A 14,223-nucleotide genomic window follows, 5' to 3' on the forward strand; every position below is an offset into this window, starting at 1 on the left:
CCTGAACATCTGCTCGCCACATGGGACTTTGTTGTATTCATTCATTCAAGAGGCGTCACAGATACGCAAGGCGTACGAGTACAACCACAACTCGGTGCTTGTTTATATTCTTTACATCAGAAAGGGAACAGAACAAAGGGGCTTGATGCTTTGGGTCATAACAAAATGGTGGCCTGTTGTGCAAACCTGGGTCACATAACAATGTACAGCTGGATGTGGGGATGGGGAAAAACAAAACTTGACAAGTTTTGGCGCCCAGGTGCTGTAGTCAAATGAGTTGAAAATTTATTTTTTAAAAATGACAAATATTTAGTAGTGCACTGTGCAAAAATAACGCTTTGTCTTAGTTGAATCATTTCTACTAATATAGCAAAGAAAATATTGACTCTAGCGCCCTCTAGTGTTTTAAATGTTACATTTCAACGGCGTCAGAGGACGTTCTCTTATGTCAGATGGGACAAGTGTGTTAAAATAATGATGGAGCCAGACAAGAGATGAGGTCCATTCACCATGCTTTATCAAAGAACATAAACGGGTCTCCAGAACAAAACTAAAAAAAAAAAAAAAAAAACCTTCAACAGTGCCTATGATTATTTCTGCAAGTACAACAGGACACATCTTTTATAAAAATATCAGACTCTGGATGCATAGGTTAAGTCAAAGTGTATTCTGTGTAGTCTAGAACACTAAACAAAGCCACCGATAGTGTTAGTCTCCTTTTCGCAGAAGCAAACATGAGGCATAAACTCATGACTTTTTCAACACGACGCTCTCACCCTGTCTGGCCGCGTCTTCATAAAGTCTTTAACATTGTCTCATTGCACTTTGTTTCACACCATGCGTGAACTTGAACTTCTGGCATTTAACGTTTTGACACAAACACAACAGGCCTATTTGGTTCAAAACAAACGCAACCAAAACTATGCTTGTTCATAAAAAATAGATTTCATAAAGTAAGAGCTTCTGGTATACCTATGAAAAGGAAACTGTTAGAACTTTTGATTGTGGGACCACTGTCAGGGAACGGAACATGATGGTACATAGAAGAGCAGCAGCATTAACATTTCCATTTGACACAAGGCTCTCAACAAAAAAGACGAAAAAGGATATTCAACGTCAGCTTGTTAGTGCAGTTTTAGGTGAGTCAGGTCAAAATCCAATCAAGCTACCACTAGAAACCAAAAAAACAGGCGTTGAGAAAGGTGGGCGATAAGGAGGCAACACCCCATTTTGTCGTTGAAAAAAAAGAACTTCCATTCCTCTCCACTTGACCCAACAAACAAACTTGTCGAGCTGCATTCCTTTGTGATATTGCTTACCGGCAGGTGAAATAAAAGAAAAACGAGGCGGTGAGGTATCTGGGACTTTAAAACAAACTTCGATTGGTACACGTGGGAAAGGGAAATAACTCAAAGTTTTCTTTTCCACATTGTGTGCAGACAGCAGTTAAAAGCGACCACCCATTCCGGCGACTCCAAGACACCAAGGTTGAAGCAACGGCATGTGCAAAGGTGTGTAAGCAAGCTGGAACATCTTCCAGCCTATGCAAATAGTGCGTGACCACTTGCTTGTAGATGGATGGACATGTCCATATAAGGCTATTGCAGAAACCCCAGGAAGACAAGCTAATGCCCCCGACCGATGTTGTGGTTCCCCTGGAGCCTTGGCACAAGGCGGAGGAGAGAAGGGGCCCGCGTACGTCATCTCTCGTCATCTCGGACGACAAAAGTGAGGAACACCAAAGCAGCCAAAGGGCCCGGATCAGGACAAAGAGCTCGAGAACTGGAAAGGAACCAAGCAGGGAAACCTGGGAGGCGGGGTGGGGTGTCTAGTAGGTGAGGCGCGAGGCCGTCATGTTGTAGCAGGGTCTGTCGGTCAGCCCCCCCGGGCCGGAGAACAAGGACAAGCCCTCGGATTTCTCCAGCACAACCTCCAGTTCCTGAAAGTCCTGCAGCCGGGCGACATCCTTGTCCTGGAGGGGGAAAAGATCACGTACAGCCCATTTGACAACCTAAGAATGAACGGCAAACGTTTGACGAAAAGGCCCGTTAGTTACCTTTCTCAACATGGTGTTTGGTAGCTTGCGGATCTTCTCCACGTGCTCAGAGCTGATGTCCAATTCACGGCAGCAGACCCTCAGCAGAGAACGATAGGTGAGCTCCTGGCGGTCCAGTTCCACCTCGATGAAGTCATTCTCACGGGCGTTTGGGTTCTGGATGCGCACCTTCAGTACTAATTCTACAGAGGGGTAGGGACACTCACTCGTTCAGCGCTACGATGCAAATAGTGTCAGTCGCTTTGCCCTCACCTTGCACATTGACGGGGAAGGTGCTCGTGAAGAAGAACGGCTGGAAGGCCGGCAAAGGTCCACCCGCTTGACTGTAGCCGATCTGCTGCGGGACGGATTGCTGTCTGCTCACTGCCGGGTTGGGGTTGCTCACGGGAGCTTGGACCTGAGCGCCGTTGCCGCAAGCCAAACCCGGGCCGGGCGAGGCCAGAGGGGGCGAGCACACGCTCCCGTTGTGCTGCACGGCGTGGTTGACGAGATGCGGCTCCACCGACAGATCCGCCGGCACGGTGCAGTTTACGACCGTGCGGTTGGCCAAACCGAGCGGCGCGCCGTTTTGCTCGGCCGCCGGAACGAATTCCCGGGGCTGAACTTGGCTGTGAGCGACGGAGTTTGTTGGCGGAACAGGGTCGTCAGACGGCAGGCTCTGCGAGCTCTTAAAGTGCCCAGTTGGAGAAAGTGGAGCCGAAGTGCTGTCCGTGGACTCGGTGTGTTCCGCCGATCCGTTTTGTGCCAGGTGCTGAGAAAGGAGGAGCTCCATCTTGTTATCCATCTTTGAGTATAAGAAGGGAGGGTTGGACAAATAGTTGGGGATGATGGGCAACTCGGGTTCCTTGACTTCGGGCACGTCCTCCACTTCAACTGTAGGCAGAAGGACAACAGCGTTCGTCTATGCTCGGCATCGAAAGGTCCCAGTCAAAAACGACGACAGGCGCTGTGGTTTACCTCCTAAAAGCCGTTTGATCTCCGCTTTGGACGTGAGCTGTGAGGCCAGCTCTTCCTTAGCTGTGAGGATGTCTTTGTCCGCACCGCTACTAAGTAAGTAGGACACGATCTGCTTATGGTTTCGCTTGCATGCCCAATGCAGGCAAGTCCTGGTGAGATGAAAGACAAGATGCCAAAACCATCATCTCCTAGGAGCAGACTCGAATGAATCAAATGACAGGATGAGGTAAGGTCAAAAATAAGACACGTTCATCATTCGTAATGCAATGTGCCTGTTGATATTTGGTTTGCTCCCTGTTTTGTTTTTGTTTCAAACCCCAGATTAAGCACTAAAGGGATTTTCGACAGGCAGCACCTAAGGATTACACCTAATTGGATATCACAAAGCCATGTAACTCACCAAGCAACTTCTTGAAGTTGTCTGTTCTTTACAATAAGTGAAGGCAAACATTTTGGGTGGCTCGTGACGTCGTCACTTCACCTGATGTCTTTGTGCTTCAACTTACCATCCATTGATTTCGTTTTGTGAATTGACGTTGACGCCACTCTCAACCAATGTCCGCACTTCGTCGATGTCCCCGATTGCAGACGCCTCTCTCAGTCGCTCCTGGAGTTCTTTATCCAACGAAATGGTGGACATGTTTGCACAGATTTCAGAGTTCATGAGATCACCTAAATGAGTTAGCCTGACAAGCAATATTGGCCAAACAGCATTAACCAGTCCACCGGGCTAAAATATGAACTACTGTGCTTGCTAGCTTGACTCGGGGACAGCCCACTGCAATCTTTGGTGCTAATCTTGGGTGGTGATAACAAACTGCTTCCGCTAATGCGACTTAGCCACCAGATTCTTTGGAGTTACAGAAGCCGCGTCTTCGTTTGCATTCGGTTCCGTTTGTACTGTGACAGTCAACACCCGATTTCCAGGCAATCTTGTCGGCGTTGTCTGCGTTCCTTCGGTGCGGGTTGCCACAAGCACCGCCACATCGCGGGGGACACCTTTGGACGTTACAACGACTACTCAGACCGCATTGAGCGGGTTGAGCTCTGACTGCAATACGGCGGTGCGTCCGCCATCTTGAATGTGGCCAATTGACTGAAATGCTGCTAAAAACACCACATACCAAGATACATACAAGAGCACACTTTTTAAGAACATGCCCCCTTGATTCAAAACAGTAGCAAAAAAACAAAATAAACCAAAATGTCATTTCCATTTTGACATGGGTTGAAATAAACTAGAAATGAATCAAATCAATAAAACAAAACGTGGCCACAAAAATGAAATAAATAAATATATATACACACACACACAAACTAAGGGGGGATTTGTGTATGTTGCGTGTATAATAAATAAATAAATAAAGTGCACTATCATAATAGCCATACAAAATAGCTTTATGATGTATGTGTGCTTGTCCATTGTTCTGCAGTTGCATTTCCGGGTCAAAGGTCGAATTCACTTTCGCATGTTCGTGAGGGGTGACGTCACTGTAGATGCCATTTTGATTCAATGTACTTTGAGCGCTTTGGGATGGTGTGAACTGCAGCTCCGCTGTATATTGTTGCGTTTAACGCCAATACTTCCAAGCTGAGCAAAATGCTTTCCGCAGCTCAGTTGCTCGATGAGTTAATGGGCCGAGACAGAAATTTGGCCCCTGACGAGAAGAGATGTAACGTCAAATGGGACGACGAGAGCGTAAGATAGCATTTCTGGCTAATTTTAGCCTCGTGCGCATGTCGCTAACGTAACTGAACGTTTGTTTGCGGAGCATAATCGCGTTGTTGATGTCTTTGAATATTTGTTAGCGGTTATTCGTGCAATTACTCAATAAAACAGTCGTAAATATACACTCGATTGAATGTCGGTGGCCCACGGTGGCATAGATGAAAGCACACACGTTGAACCATTGTTAGCCTGCGAATGATGGACCTCACAATGAGGCATCGTTCGCATGCATTGCGAATAGATTGGAACCCTTAATCCGAAAATATGTTTCACTTCAACTGATCTCACCTGTCGAAATCGATAACTCGGGCTATAATCTGTTGACCTTGAAATAGTATGTCTCGTATGTGTTTCTAGGTATGTCGATATTATCTGTGTGGCTTCTGTCCAGCGGAATTATTTACAAACACACGCTCAGATTTGGGTAGGTCAAGCTCGAATTGATGTCACAACAATGACAATTGAACTGTCACTGATGAACAATTTCCATTTTCTTTTCGAAGGCCCTTGTGAGAAAATCCACGATGAAAACCTTCGCAAAGTGTAAGCAATGGGTCTTAAAATGTTGTGCAATGTCTTTTCCTTTGCCTACTAGTTCTTCATATTTTTGTGTGTGTTGTTCAGATATGAAAAGAGCTCACGTTACATGAAGGAGGGATACGAGCGGGATTTTCTGCGCTATCTCCAGTCGCTCCTGGCCGAAGTGGAACGGCGAATTCGGCGAGGGCACGCTCGACTTGCACTTTCCCAAGCTCAGCAGAATGCAGGGGTTTGTTTTGTCTTTTGCTCTTCTAATACCTGGAAATGTGCCAATTATATTCGCTGCTAAGGTACACTTTATTTTTCACAGCAACCTCCTGCTCCAGTAGGAAAGAATGAGGAGAAGGCTCAGGTTCTGACAGAGAAGATTGAAGATTTAGTCGTACAGGTTTGTTGAAAATGATGCTGTTCTTTTCTTTTTCACTTGCACGGCTGTTTTAACATTGTACCTTGTTTTGCGTAGATTGAGGAGCTGGGCTCGGAGGGCCGCGTGGAGGAGGCTCAAGGAATGATGAAGCTGGTTGAGCAGCTCAAGGAGGAGAGGGAACTGCTCAGCGCCAATCCGTCGGTGAGCCGTCTAACTGAGCCTCATCGGCCCACGTCTCCTGTCTCTTTTATCGGAATTGAAGGGACAATGTGAGATTTTGTTCAACAAAATACGATATGCTGTCTTTCCATTCAGACAATCGAGAGCTTTGCAGCCCAGGAGAAACAGATGGAAGTGTGCGAGGTGTGCGGAGCCTTCCTGATTGTGGGTGACGCTCAGTCTCGGGTGGATGACCACTTGATGGGAAAGCAGCATATGGGCTACGCCAAGATCAAATCCACTGTCGAGGAGCTCAAGGTAATATGGCCACAATTTGGCAGATAACGTGGAAGTAACAGTTCATATTTAGCAGCAATGGCGTTTTGGAATGAACACTGCTTGACTTCCACTAGGAGAAAATCCGACGTCGCTCAGAGGACCCGCAGGGGGAAAACCCGGCCGTGAAGAAAGACCGAGAAGAGAAGGAGGAACGAGAAAAGAAGCGCAAAGAAGAGGAGGAAAAGGAGAAAGAACGCGAGAAAGAAAAGGAGAAGGAGCGCGAACGTGAGAAGGAGCGCGACAGGGACCGAGAACGTGACAGGGACCGGGATCGAGACCGGCGGGCACGGCGAAGCCAATCCAACAGCCGCCACTCCAGCCGAGCGTCAGATAGGAAAAGAAGTCGCTCCCGGGATCGTCGGAGGTCCAGGAGCAGAGACAAAGACAGGGAGCGTGAGCGCAGACGAAGCAGGTAACCCAAATTCTTCTTCTGTACATACACTCAAGAGTCATCATCTGCAGGTCTCTTTGCTGTTTAATACGTCTGGCAAAACTGACCTTTCCTTATTCCGCAGAAGCCGAGATCGAGAGAGGGAGAGAGAAAGAGAAAGAGAGAGGGACAGGGACAGGAGACGCAGCCGTGACCACCCTGACCGGAAGCGACGCTCCCGCAGCCGCGACCGGAAGAGGTCGCGAAGCGCTGAGCGCCGGTCTCATCGCCAGCGCAGCCGCAGCAGGGACCGAGACAGGGAGAGAGAGAAAGAGAGGGACAGGGACAGAGAGAGAGACAAAGACAGGGAGAGAGACAAAGAGCGCTCCTCAAAAGAAAGAGGTGAAGGCACGTGACGTAACTCTTTGATTCAAAGACGGACACCGATGACCATGATGCTTTTCTTTTTCCAGAACGTAAGACGTCGGAGGAGGAGAAGAGCAGCAGCAACTCCAAGAAAGACAAGAACTCTAACGGCGAAGCAGCCGCCGCCGTCAAGGCTTCCACCGATGCGGAGCCGATGGAGGTGGGGGCGGAGGCTCCCGCCTCGGCTTCCCCGCCTCTCCTTAACGGCCAGCAAGAGCTCCTCCTTTCTGAAGGTGACACTCAGTCCAATTAAAACTGATCTGATAGGACCTCAGATCAGACTCAGGTAAGTGTGTCCTTCTCCTCGCCCCCTGACTCCCCACACCCTTCCTTCACACACTCTCCCTACCCTGCCTCCTTCTTTGCATTCACTTCAACGCTGAAAATGTTTGTCTGATGTACCATATCCTGTTTTTGCATCATAAGTATGCACTGAAGACGAAGAACTAGGCCCGATGAATGAGAAGAAGGTAGAAAGCATTCACGCAAAGCAAGCCAAGAGGGAAAGGCCAGTGTAGCCCTGAGCAAACATGCCCAGAGGTACCCCTCGTTTTGGATTGCTTTTTCATCCTCCGAGATGGAGCTGGAGAAAAAACAAAGATGACATTATCCAGTTAACCTTCCACCAATTTGGTGGTCAGTATTGATTCGACATAGGCTAAACGTCAAAAGTGTGTTTATGTGTCCCCTTAGGTGGGATGATTTGATTTTTTTTTTGTTTAATAATAATAAATATAAACACACACATAGACCAGCAAATTCCATGCAATTCCTTCATGTGCCTGACAATGCTTTGCAGTGTGTGTTTTGCGGGGTGGGCTGATGGTGGTGGTGGTGGTGGTTGGGGTAGTTCTAGGAGCCTTTCACGGACAACCTACCTTACTAACTGGAGGCTAGGGTTTATGGCATAATTTGCAGCTGACTTCCACACCTCACAGCGTTGGTGTTGTGAGCGAGACCACATGTGAAAAGGGCAAATTAAAAATGAAGGATACTCTCTGACTGTCAAAGTGTGCAGGTACTCACCCCAGGTACTCCTTTCTCTACCCACATCCTTTTGTCAATGCTCTTGCCAAGATGTATGTTGTTTAGCTTTCATCATCAAGTTTTTGGAGCGAGACGTAATTGAATCGCGCGTTTGTCACATCTGTTCACTTTCATAACTCCAAAAATGACGTCATTTCAAAGCGGCGTCCGACCTTGTAGACAGTCGGTGAGCATTTTCAGGCAAACCATGATGACAAGGCGTGTCAGAGGAACTTTGTCATTTTCTTTGTGCCGTGTTCTCTCTGCTCTTGCTGAGCCAGTTGTTTTCTAGAAAAGCCGTCGCTGGTCTCTCTTACTAACATTCCATTTTATGACCATGTTTGTCCAACAGGAGATATCCATTGGAGGAAGAAGAGGAGGTCACCCCAGCCTCTCTTGGATCCTGGCACGTCGCAGCTTATAAACAAGGTGATCCACATATGCGTAGTGGCTTGCTTTTATCAAATCAAGAACATACATGTTTAGAGGGAGGAAAATATAACCTCGTTGGTTTTCGTGTCTCTGGTGATCTCATAGTTGGATGAGTCGTTGTAGTTAATCAAATATGTATTTGGAGGGGTTTTGACATCGGTCGGACCTCACCCGAAATACCAAAAGCGGTAGGCGGACTTCACCCTTTCCTTCTTTTTTTTTTAATTTTTAAACAATCTCCCCTTTTTCCTTTGCATTTATTAATACCTCTTGGAAGGAAAACAATACTTGTAGTTTATTTTGGTGTCAGGTGACGTCCTACTTCTTTCTGATGATTTTTTTTTTTAACTTTTGAATAATGTAAAATGTTGGCGGGGCATGGCTCCCCCCCCCCCCTTCCACATAGAGCTTAAGATTTGCTCATTTTGCTGTTTAAAAAAAAATAAAAAAAAATACCGGTTTCCGTTTGATCCATTCATTTTGATGGAAGGCTGAAGATGTTTAGGTTTGGTCAGCTTCAAATGTTCAAATGTGGTCTTGAGAAATAAAAGGTAGAAACTTGACCCTTGTTGTCTTTTGTATACATGAATAGAGTTTCTGTAGGGCCTCATAAAAGTCACCAGTTGTGTTAAGGAGTAACTATGAAGGACTAAATGTTTTGCCTTTTGTTCTATGCAGTGACTAAAGAAAGTCTACATCAGTGAAATAAGAGCAAGCATTTTGCCACCCAGCTAATGAAGCAAGATATTCAATCATAAAAACACATTTAGCTCTATTAAGATGTTGCAAATGATTGGTTTTCACCTGCTAATATTCCATTGAGGACGAGTGCGGAGTCGTAATCCAACAGCACCCCTTCAAGGGATGTACCAGGCATGCTTCCCCGCCGTCCACGCCATCCCTCTCCTCCATCGGCTCCTCGTCTCGATCGCACCTCCAGGCCTCGCTGTCCGTGACAAAGCCGCAAGTCTTCTCGCCCTTCCTTCCCGCGTGTCAAGCTCCCCGACAAGTTGCCGGGCGGGTGGCGAACATGGCGAATAAAAAACTCTTGAATCTTGGTTGGAAAAACAATCACAGCTCAGGCAACATCTGGTAATTAACATACATTTGGGGGGGTTAGGGTTAGTTCATATGACTTCAACCAGTAGGTGTCAGTAATGCAGTGCTTCTCAATTATTTTCTGTTACGCCCCCCCCTAGCAAGAAGAAAACTATTTGCGCCCCCCCCTCCCCACCGTGACTATCCTAACTTGTCTTGTAAGTCGTAAAATGTTGCACTGTCGCAAACGTGACAGAAGTAACAATGAGAGCGCCACTGCCCCCTGCTGTAGTAAACGCGCAATTACACTTTATTCTAGTACTGCCAAAAAAAAAAGCCTGTTTCCCAGGGTCACACGCGCCCCCCCAGGAATAGGGGCGCGCCTCACTATTTGAGAAGCACTGGCCTAGGTGACTGATTCACAATTTGGTTTTGTCTGATATCAGAGATTAAATAAAGAAAACCAACTGGCTGATTGATTTGTTTTAATTGAGAGGAAAAAAAAACAGCAAAAGCATTTCACTAGCTGACCAGGAGATGGCGACAGCGTGGCATCTGAAGACCATGGATTGTTTGTTCTGCTATAGCCTAGGTGACTGATTCACAATTTGGTTTTGTCTGATATCAGATATTAAATATAGAAAACCAACTGGCTGATTGATTTGTTTTAATAGAGAGGGAAAAAAAACAGCAAAAGCATTTCACTAGCTGACCAGGAGATGGCGACAGCGTGGCATCTGAAGACCATGGATTGTTTGTTCTGCTATAGCCTAGGTGACTGATTCACAATTTGGTTTTGTCTGATATCAGATATTAAATAAAGAAAGCCAACTGGCTGATTGATTTGTTTTAATTGAGAGGGAAAAAAAACAGCAAAAGCATTTCACTAGCTGACCAGGAGATGGCGACAGCGTGGCATCTGAAGACCATGGATTGTTTGTTCTGCTATAGCCTAGGTGACTGATTCACAATTTGGTTTTGTCTGATAATAGATATTAAATAAAGAAAACCAACTGGCTAATTGATTTGTTTTAATCGAGAGAAAAAAAAACATCAGCAAAAGCATTTCACTAACTGACCAGGAGATGGCGACAGCGCGGCATCTGAAGACCATGGATCGTTCTGCTATGCCGGTTTAAAAAAAAAAAAAAAACGTAATTAGCTAGGGGTCAAAGGTCAAAGTTTACGGTTCAAAGTTCACCCAGGGGTCAAAGGTCGGTTCAAAGTTCACCCAGGGGTCAAAGGTCGGTTCAAAGTTCACGGGGTCATGTGCACATTTTCGATTTTTAACTAGAGTGGAAAGTTCAGGGTTCAAAGGTCACCCAGGGGTCACCACGGGGTCACCGCGGGGTCACCACGGGGTCACCGCGTCACCACGGGGTCACCGCGGGGTCACCGCGGGTTCAAAGTTCAGGGTTCACTTTTTTTTTTTTTTTTTTTTTTTTAGGTTAACCTTTATTTAACCCAGTGCTTCTCAATTATTTTCTGTTACGCCCCCCCCTAGCAAGAAGAAAACTATTCGCGCCCCCCCTCCCCACCGTGACTGTCCTAACTTGTCTTGTAAGTCGTAAAATGTTGCACTGTCGCAAACGTGACAGAAGTAACAATGAGAGCGCCACTGCCCCCTGCTGTAGTAAACGCGCAATTACACTTTATTCTAGTACTGCCAAAAAAAAAGCCTGTTCCCCAGGGTCACACGCGCCCCCCCAGGAATAGCACCGCTATTTTCAAGTGTACTTAATAACAGGCCGCTTTATTAGGGAAATATCATGGTCAAAGGTCACAAGTTTTATTCCTTGTTTTTATATTCGCCAATCAAAACATAAAAATTAGACATTTGGTTAACTGCTTTATATATGTATGTATATGTATGTGTTCTACGTTGTTATATGAGCTGATGTTCCCAAAACGAACAAATGTCAGCATAACGTTTTTTTTTTTCAACCTTTTATTCCAACACAAACATATTGAATATAATAACACCATCAACTACAATCCAACAAATGCAAAATGAAAACATCAAGGTCAACAACCAAAGCCAATTTGGTTGTCACTTTCAATCTCAAACTATTGGTAGTATTCAGCAATAATGAGCTCCAGTATAACGTGCATGTTAACAAAAAGGTCAAAATTGCATAAAAGATATACATTTATAACGTCGCCCTACAGCGTCACTAGCGACATTTCATGCTTTGCGCCTGCAGACCTTAAAGATGATAATGAAACCTAACGACGACCATACTATAGCGCACTTGCAGACGTGAGGAGCATAGAATTCAAATCTCGATTTGATTCCATCAGTATGGTGAAGGAAGAATGGAACAGCAAACGGATCCCTTGCCTCATCTGACCGCACCTCCCTGGTAAATATGATAAAGATGAACCGGTAAGAGACCTGCGCTGACTCGTCGGTGAAGGAGCAGTTACGTCATTCTTCTTCTTCGTTTTGTTTTTCCGGCGAGGTGGGGTGGCACCAGCTTGAAGGCGCATTACCGACACCTACGGTGTGGGAGAAGTGACGTTCTTGCATGTTGCTTGGAGTCATACGAACTGAAAAAAGAACGCATAACTTCAGCAAGTGATCCGTTCACTGAAAAGAGTCGTTCCTTTGAACGAATCGTCCACTCACGAGCCGACACTCAACAGCAGGGGGCAGTATATGCCCGAGTGAACATAGAGCTTGTGTCTTCCATTTGAAAGCGCTCACTAAAAGACATTGCACGTTGGCCCAAGGGAACTAGTCCGAATGGATAATGGTCTGCGTACTTTCACTCAATCTTAGTTGAAGGCCAAGAGGCAAAGCATCCCGCAGATGTTACCGAGGCAATTCATCAATTGTGCTGTCACCGTGCTGATTAATGACGGAGCCTCACAGCTTCTCTCATGCTTGTCACTCACATTTTGATGAAGGAATTCAATTTGCCCTAAAGGCGCCGTGCTCCTACTTCTATTGCACAGCTGCAGCACTAATATTCCATTGGCCTAACATTTAATTACTTCACACAAGATGCTGGGATGCCTGCCGTGCAGCCTTTCAGGCATAGCGCCGCCGAGACTCCATGAGGGGTTTTTTTTTTGCCATTGTTTTAGCTCCCGCATCATTGGCTCTCCATTAGCTGTCCTATTTAGTTATCGATCACAGACAGGCTTTTCATTCCATGTTGGGGCCTTGTTGCTTATATCTCATCTTTGTCTGTCAGAGGGAATGAATTCTCCTTCTCTTGGCATCATTATTGAGCCGTGCATTCGCCGCTGATTGCCATCAGATCAATACATCCTAAGGATCAGCGGTAGCATCATGCTTTATTGATCATAGTTACCTGAGACTTGAATGACTTGTCCGTCTCTTTTGATTTAATGCGAAGAATAACAGAGCGTGAGCTAATTGCATGCCTTGACTACAGTTGGATGGAATAGGAGTCCTTTTTTCTGTTGTATTCATTTTACTCACAAGCTCCAGCATTCTCCATCTGCTTTCCTCTCGGAGAAAGTGCTGATAATGCTCTTTTGCCTCCCCTTCCGTGGCACGTGTTTTCCGCCCTATGAATAATGAATCTGATTCATTAGGCTTGTCATGATAGCATATGGTCAATTGGTAATTCCTTCCCGTTGTAGTTCAAGCAAAAAGCAGAGCTCTTCCTTTGGACCCTCCCAGCGCTGTTATTGTCGGCGGTGTGAGAGATGGATGAGAGAGGGATGGATGGTATTTGTTGCACCCCTCCCGGGACGCTGGCGGGCATTGCGCACGGGAGTACAATGAAATAACAAGATAACAAGATAAAAGCCTCGTGTCGGGCTTCAAAGCGCAACCGCCGCTTGCTTGAATAGAAGAAGAATTGGCGGCAGTCGTGGCTCCATGGGTCAGCCAGAAGCAAGCAAGCGTTCATTCTCCTCTCATGAATATATACAAGCAGCTAATTTGATTTGCAACAAAAACAAACATCTTCCAGATGAACCCCGGGGCATCAGCTGGTGGACGGCCGGCCTCCAGTAATATCGATGAACCTTTTGATGTGGAGGAGTCCACTCAAACATGAAAGTCAAGAGGTCAAGGGTCAATAGTTAGCGGCCCCACCTGCCCATATCAACTATTAATATCAAGTTTTCACGTATGTGCTTAATACATGCTCCTCCATCTTCTCCACCTTTATCAGCATCTGGCTGCCGCCACCCTCAAGGACAAGGGTAGGATCCTTTACTCTGTGGAGAGACTGATCCCATTCCATCTGTCATCCCGACAGGACCTACAGATGTGCGCTAAAGATTGCGGCCGACCCATCTTAATCGCATTTACCTCGCTCGCAGTCTGTCACACTCTTTGGTCCGGCAGCGAGCTCACATCCACCGTCTTACCACAAACTAAATGGAAGACAGAAAAAAAAAAGCATGCAAAGATAAGGTCAACATATCGAACTGTCATTTGCCTTCATGAACTCTTTTAAAACTATACTGTTGTATGTATGTGGAACCATGTCAAGACTGTTGGGAAGGAATGTTTTGATGTTGTCTAATTCTCCCATTTGTCTGCGTTGCTGTACTTGTTTTGTTCTAATCACATCTGCAGAGGGGCTCTCCAATGGAGCAGCGGTGCCGGCCCAGTGTGGGCTGACAATCCACGCTCAGCAGAGCGCCTAATTGCGCTGATACATTTGAGAGGGGAAACAAAAGCTCTCGGGAATCAGAGTACCTCATATGAAGTAAGGCTTTTAAAAACAAAGACTTTTTTTTTCCCTTCAATTTCAAATAAAAGCCTGATTATTCACGGTCGTTTTTGCAATAAAAGC

General features: G+C 46.0%; 2 protein-coding genes and 1 long non-coding RNA gene across 5 annotated transcripts; 1 reads left to right on the forward strand and 2 right to left on the reverse strand.

The window, feature by feature from the left end:
• Positions 1 to 495: 495 nt before the first annotated feature.
• On the reverse strand, positions 496 to 4,046 carry ankrd40 (ankyrin repeat domain 40). The gene is made up of 5 exons (XM_061304054.1): positions 3,520 to 4,046; positions 3,014 to 3,162; positions 2,309 to 2,929; positions 2,057 to 2,238; positions 496 to 1,972 (listed from the first exon to the last, which is right to left on the reverse strand). Exons 1-5 carry the CDS (start codon positions 3,675 to 3,677, stop codon positions 1,829 to 1,831), a joined length of 1,254 nt encoding a protein of 417 aa, XP_061160038.1. The 5' UTR covers positions 3,678 to 4,046; the 3' UTR covers positions 496 to 1,828.
• A 441-nt stretch (positions 4,047 to 4,487) lies between these two features.
• luc7l3 (LUC7-like 3 pre-mRNA splicing factor) lies at positions 4,488 to 8,964 on the forward strand. Of its 3 annotated transcripts, XM_061304052.1 has the most exons (11): positions 4,488 to 4,712; positions 5,100 to 5,166; positions 5,246 to 5,285; positions 5,367 to 5,511; positions 5,593 to 5,670; positions 5,746 to 5,850; positions 5,965 to 6,126; positions 6,222 to 6,559; positions 6,663 to 6,925; positions 6,991 to 7,229; positions 8,322 to 8,964. In XM_061304052.1, exons 1-10 carry the CDS (start codon positions 4,614 to 4,616, stop codon positions 7,194 to 7,196), a joined length of 1,503 nt encoding a protein of 500 aa, XP_061160036.1. In that variant the 5' UTR covers positions 4,488 to 4,613; the 3' UTR covers positions 7,197 to 7,229; positions 8,322 to 8,964. The 3 variants fall into 3 exon arrangements, with proteins under 3 accessions (XP_061160036.1, XP_061160035.1, XP_061160037.1); XM_061304051.1 differs by having other exon boundaries at positions 6,991 to 8,964; XM_061304053.1 differs by having other exon boundaries at positions 4,489 to 4,712; positions 6,663 to 6,919; positions 6,991 to 8,964.
• A 2,422-nt stretch (positions 8,965 to 11,386) lies between these two features.
• Positions 11,387 to 13,971, reverse strand: LOC133170686 (uncharacterized). Its single transcript, XR_009718615.1, has 3 exons — positions 13,734 to 13,971; positions 12,891 to 12,979; positions 11,387 to 11,989 (listed from the first exon to the last, which is right to left on the reverse strand). It is a non-coding gene; the product is annotated as an uncharacterized LOC133170686 (long non-coding RNA).
• Between the last annotated feature and the right edge of the window lie 252 nt (positions 13,972 to 14,223).

The sequence above is a fragment of the Syngnathus typhle genome, linkage group LG17, assembly GCF_033458585.1.
Source record: "Syngnathus typhle isolate RoL2023-S1 ecotype Sweden linkage group LG17, RoL_Styp_1.0, whole genome shotgun sequence".
Lineage (NCBI taxonomy): Eukaryota > Metazoa > Chordata > Actinopteri > Syngnathiformes > Syngnathidae > Syngnathus > Syngnathus typhle.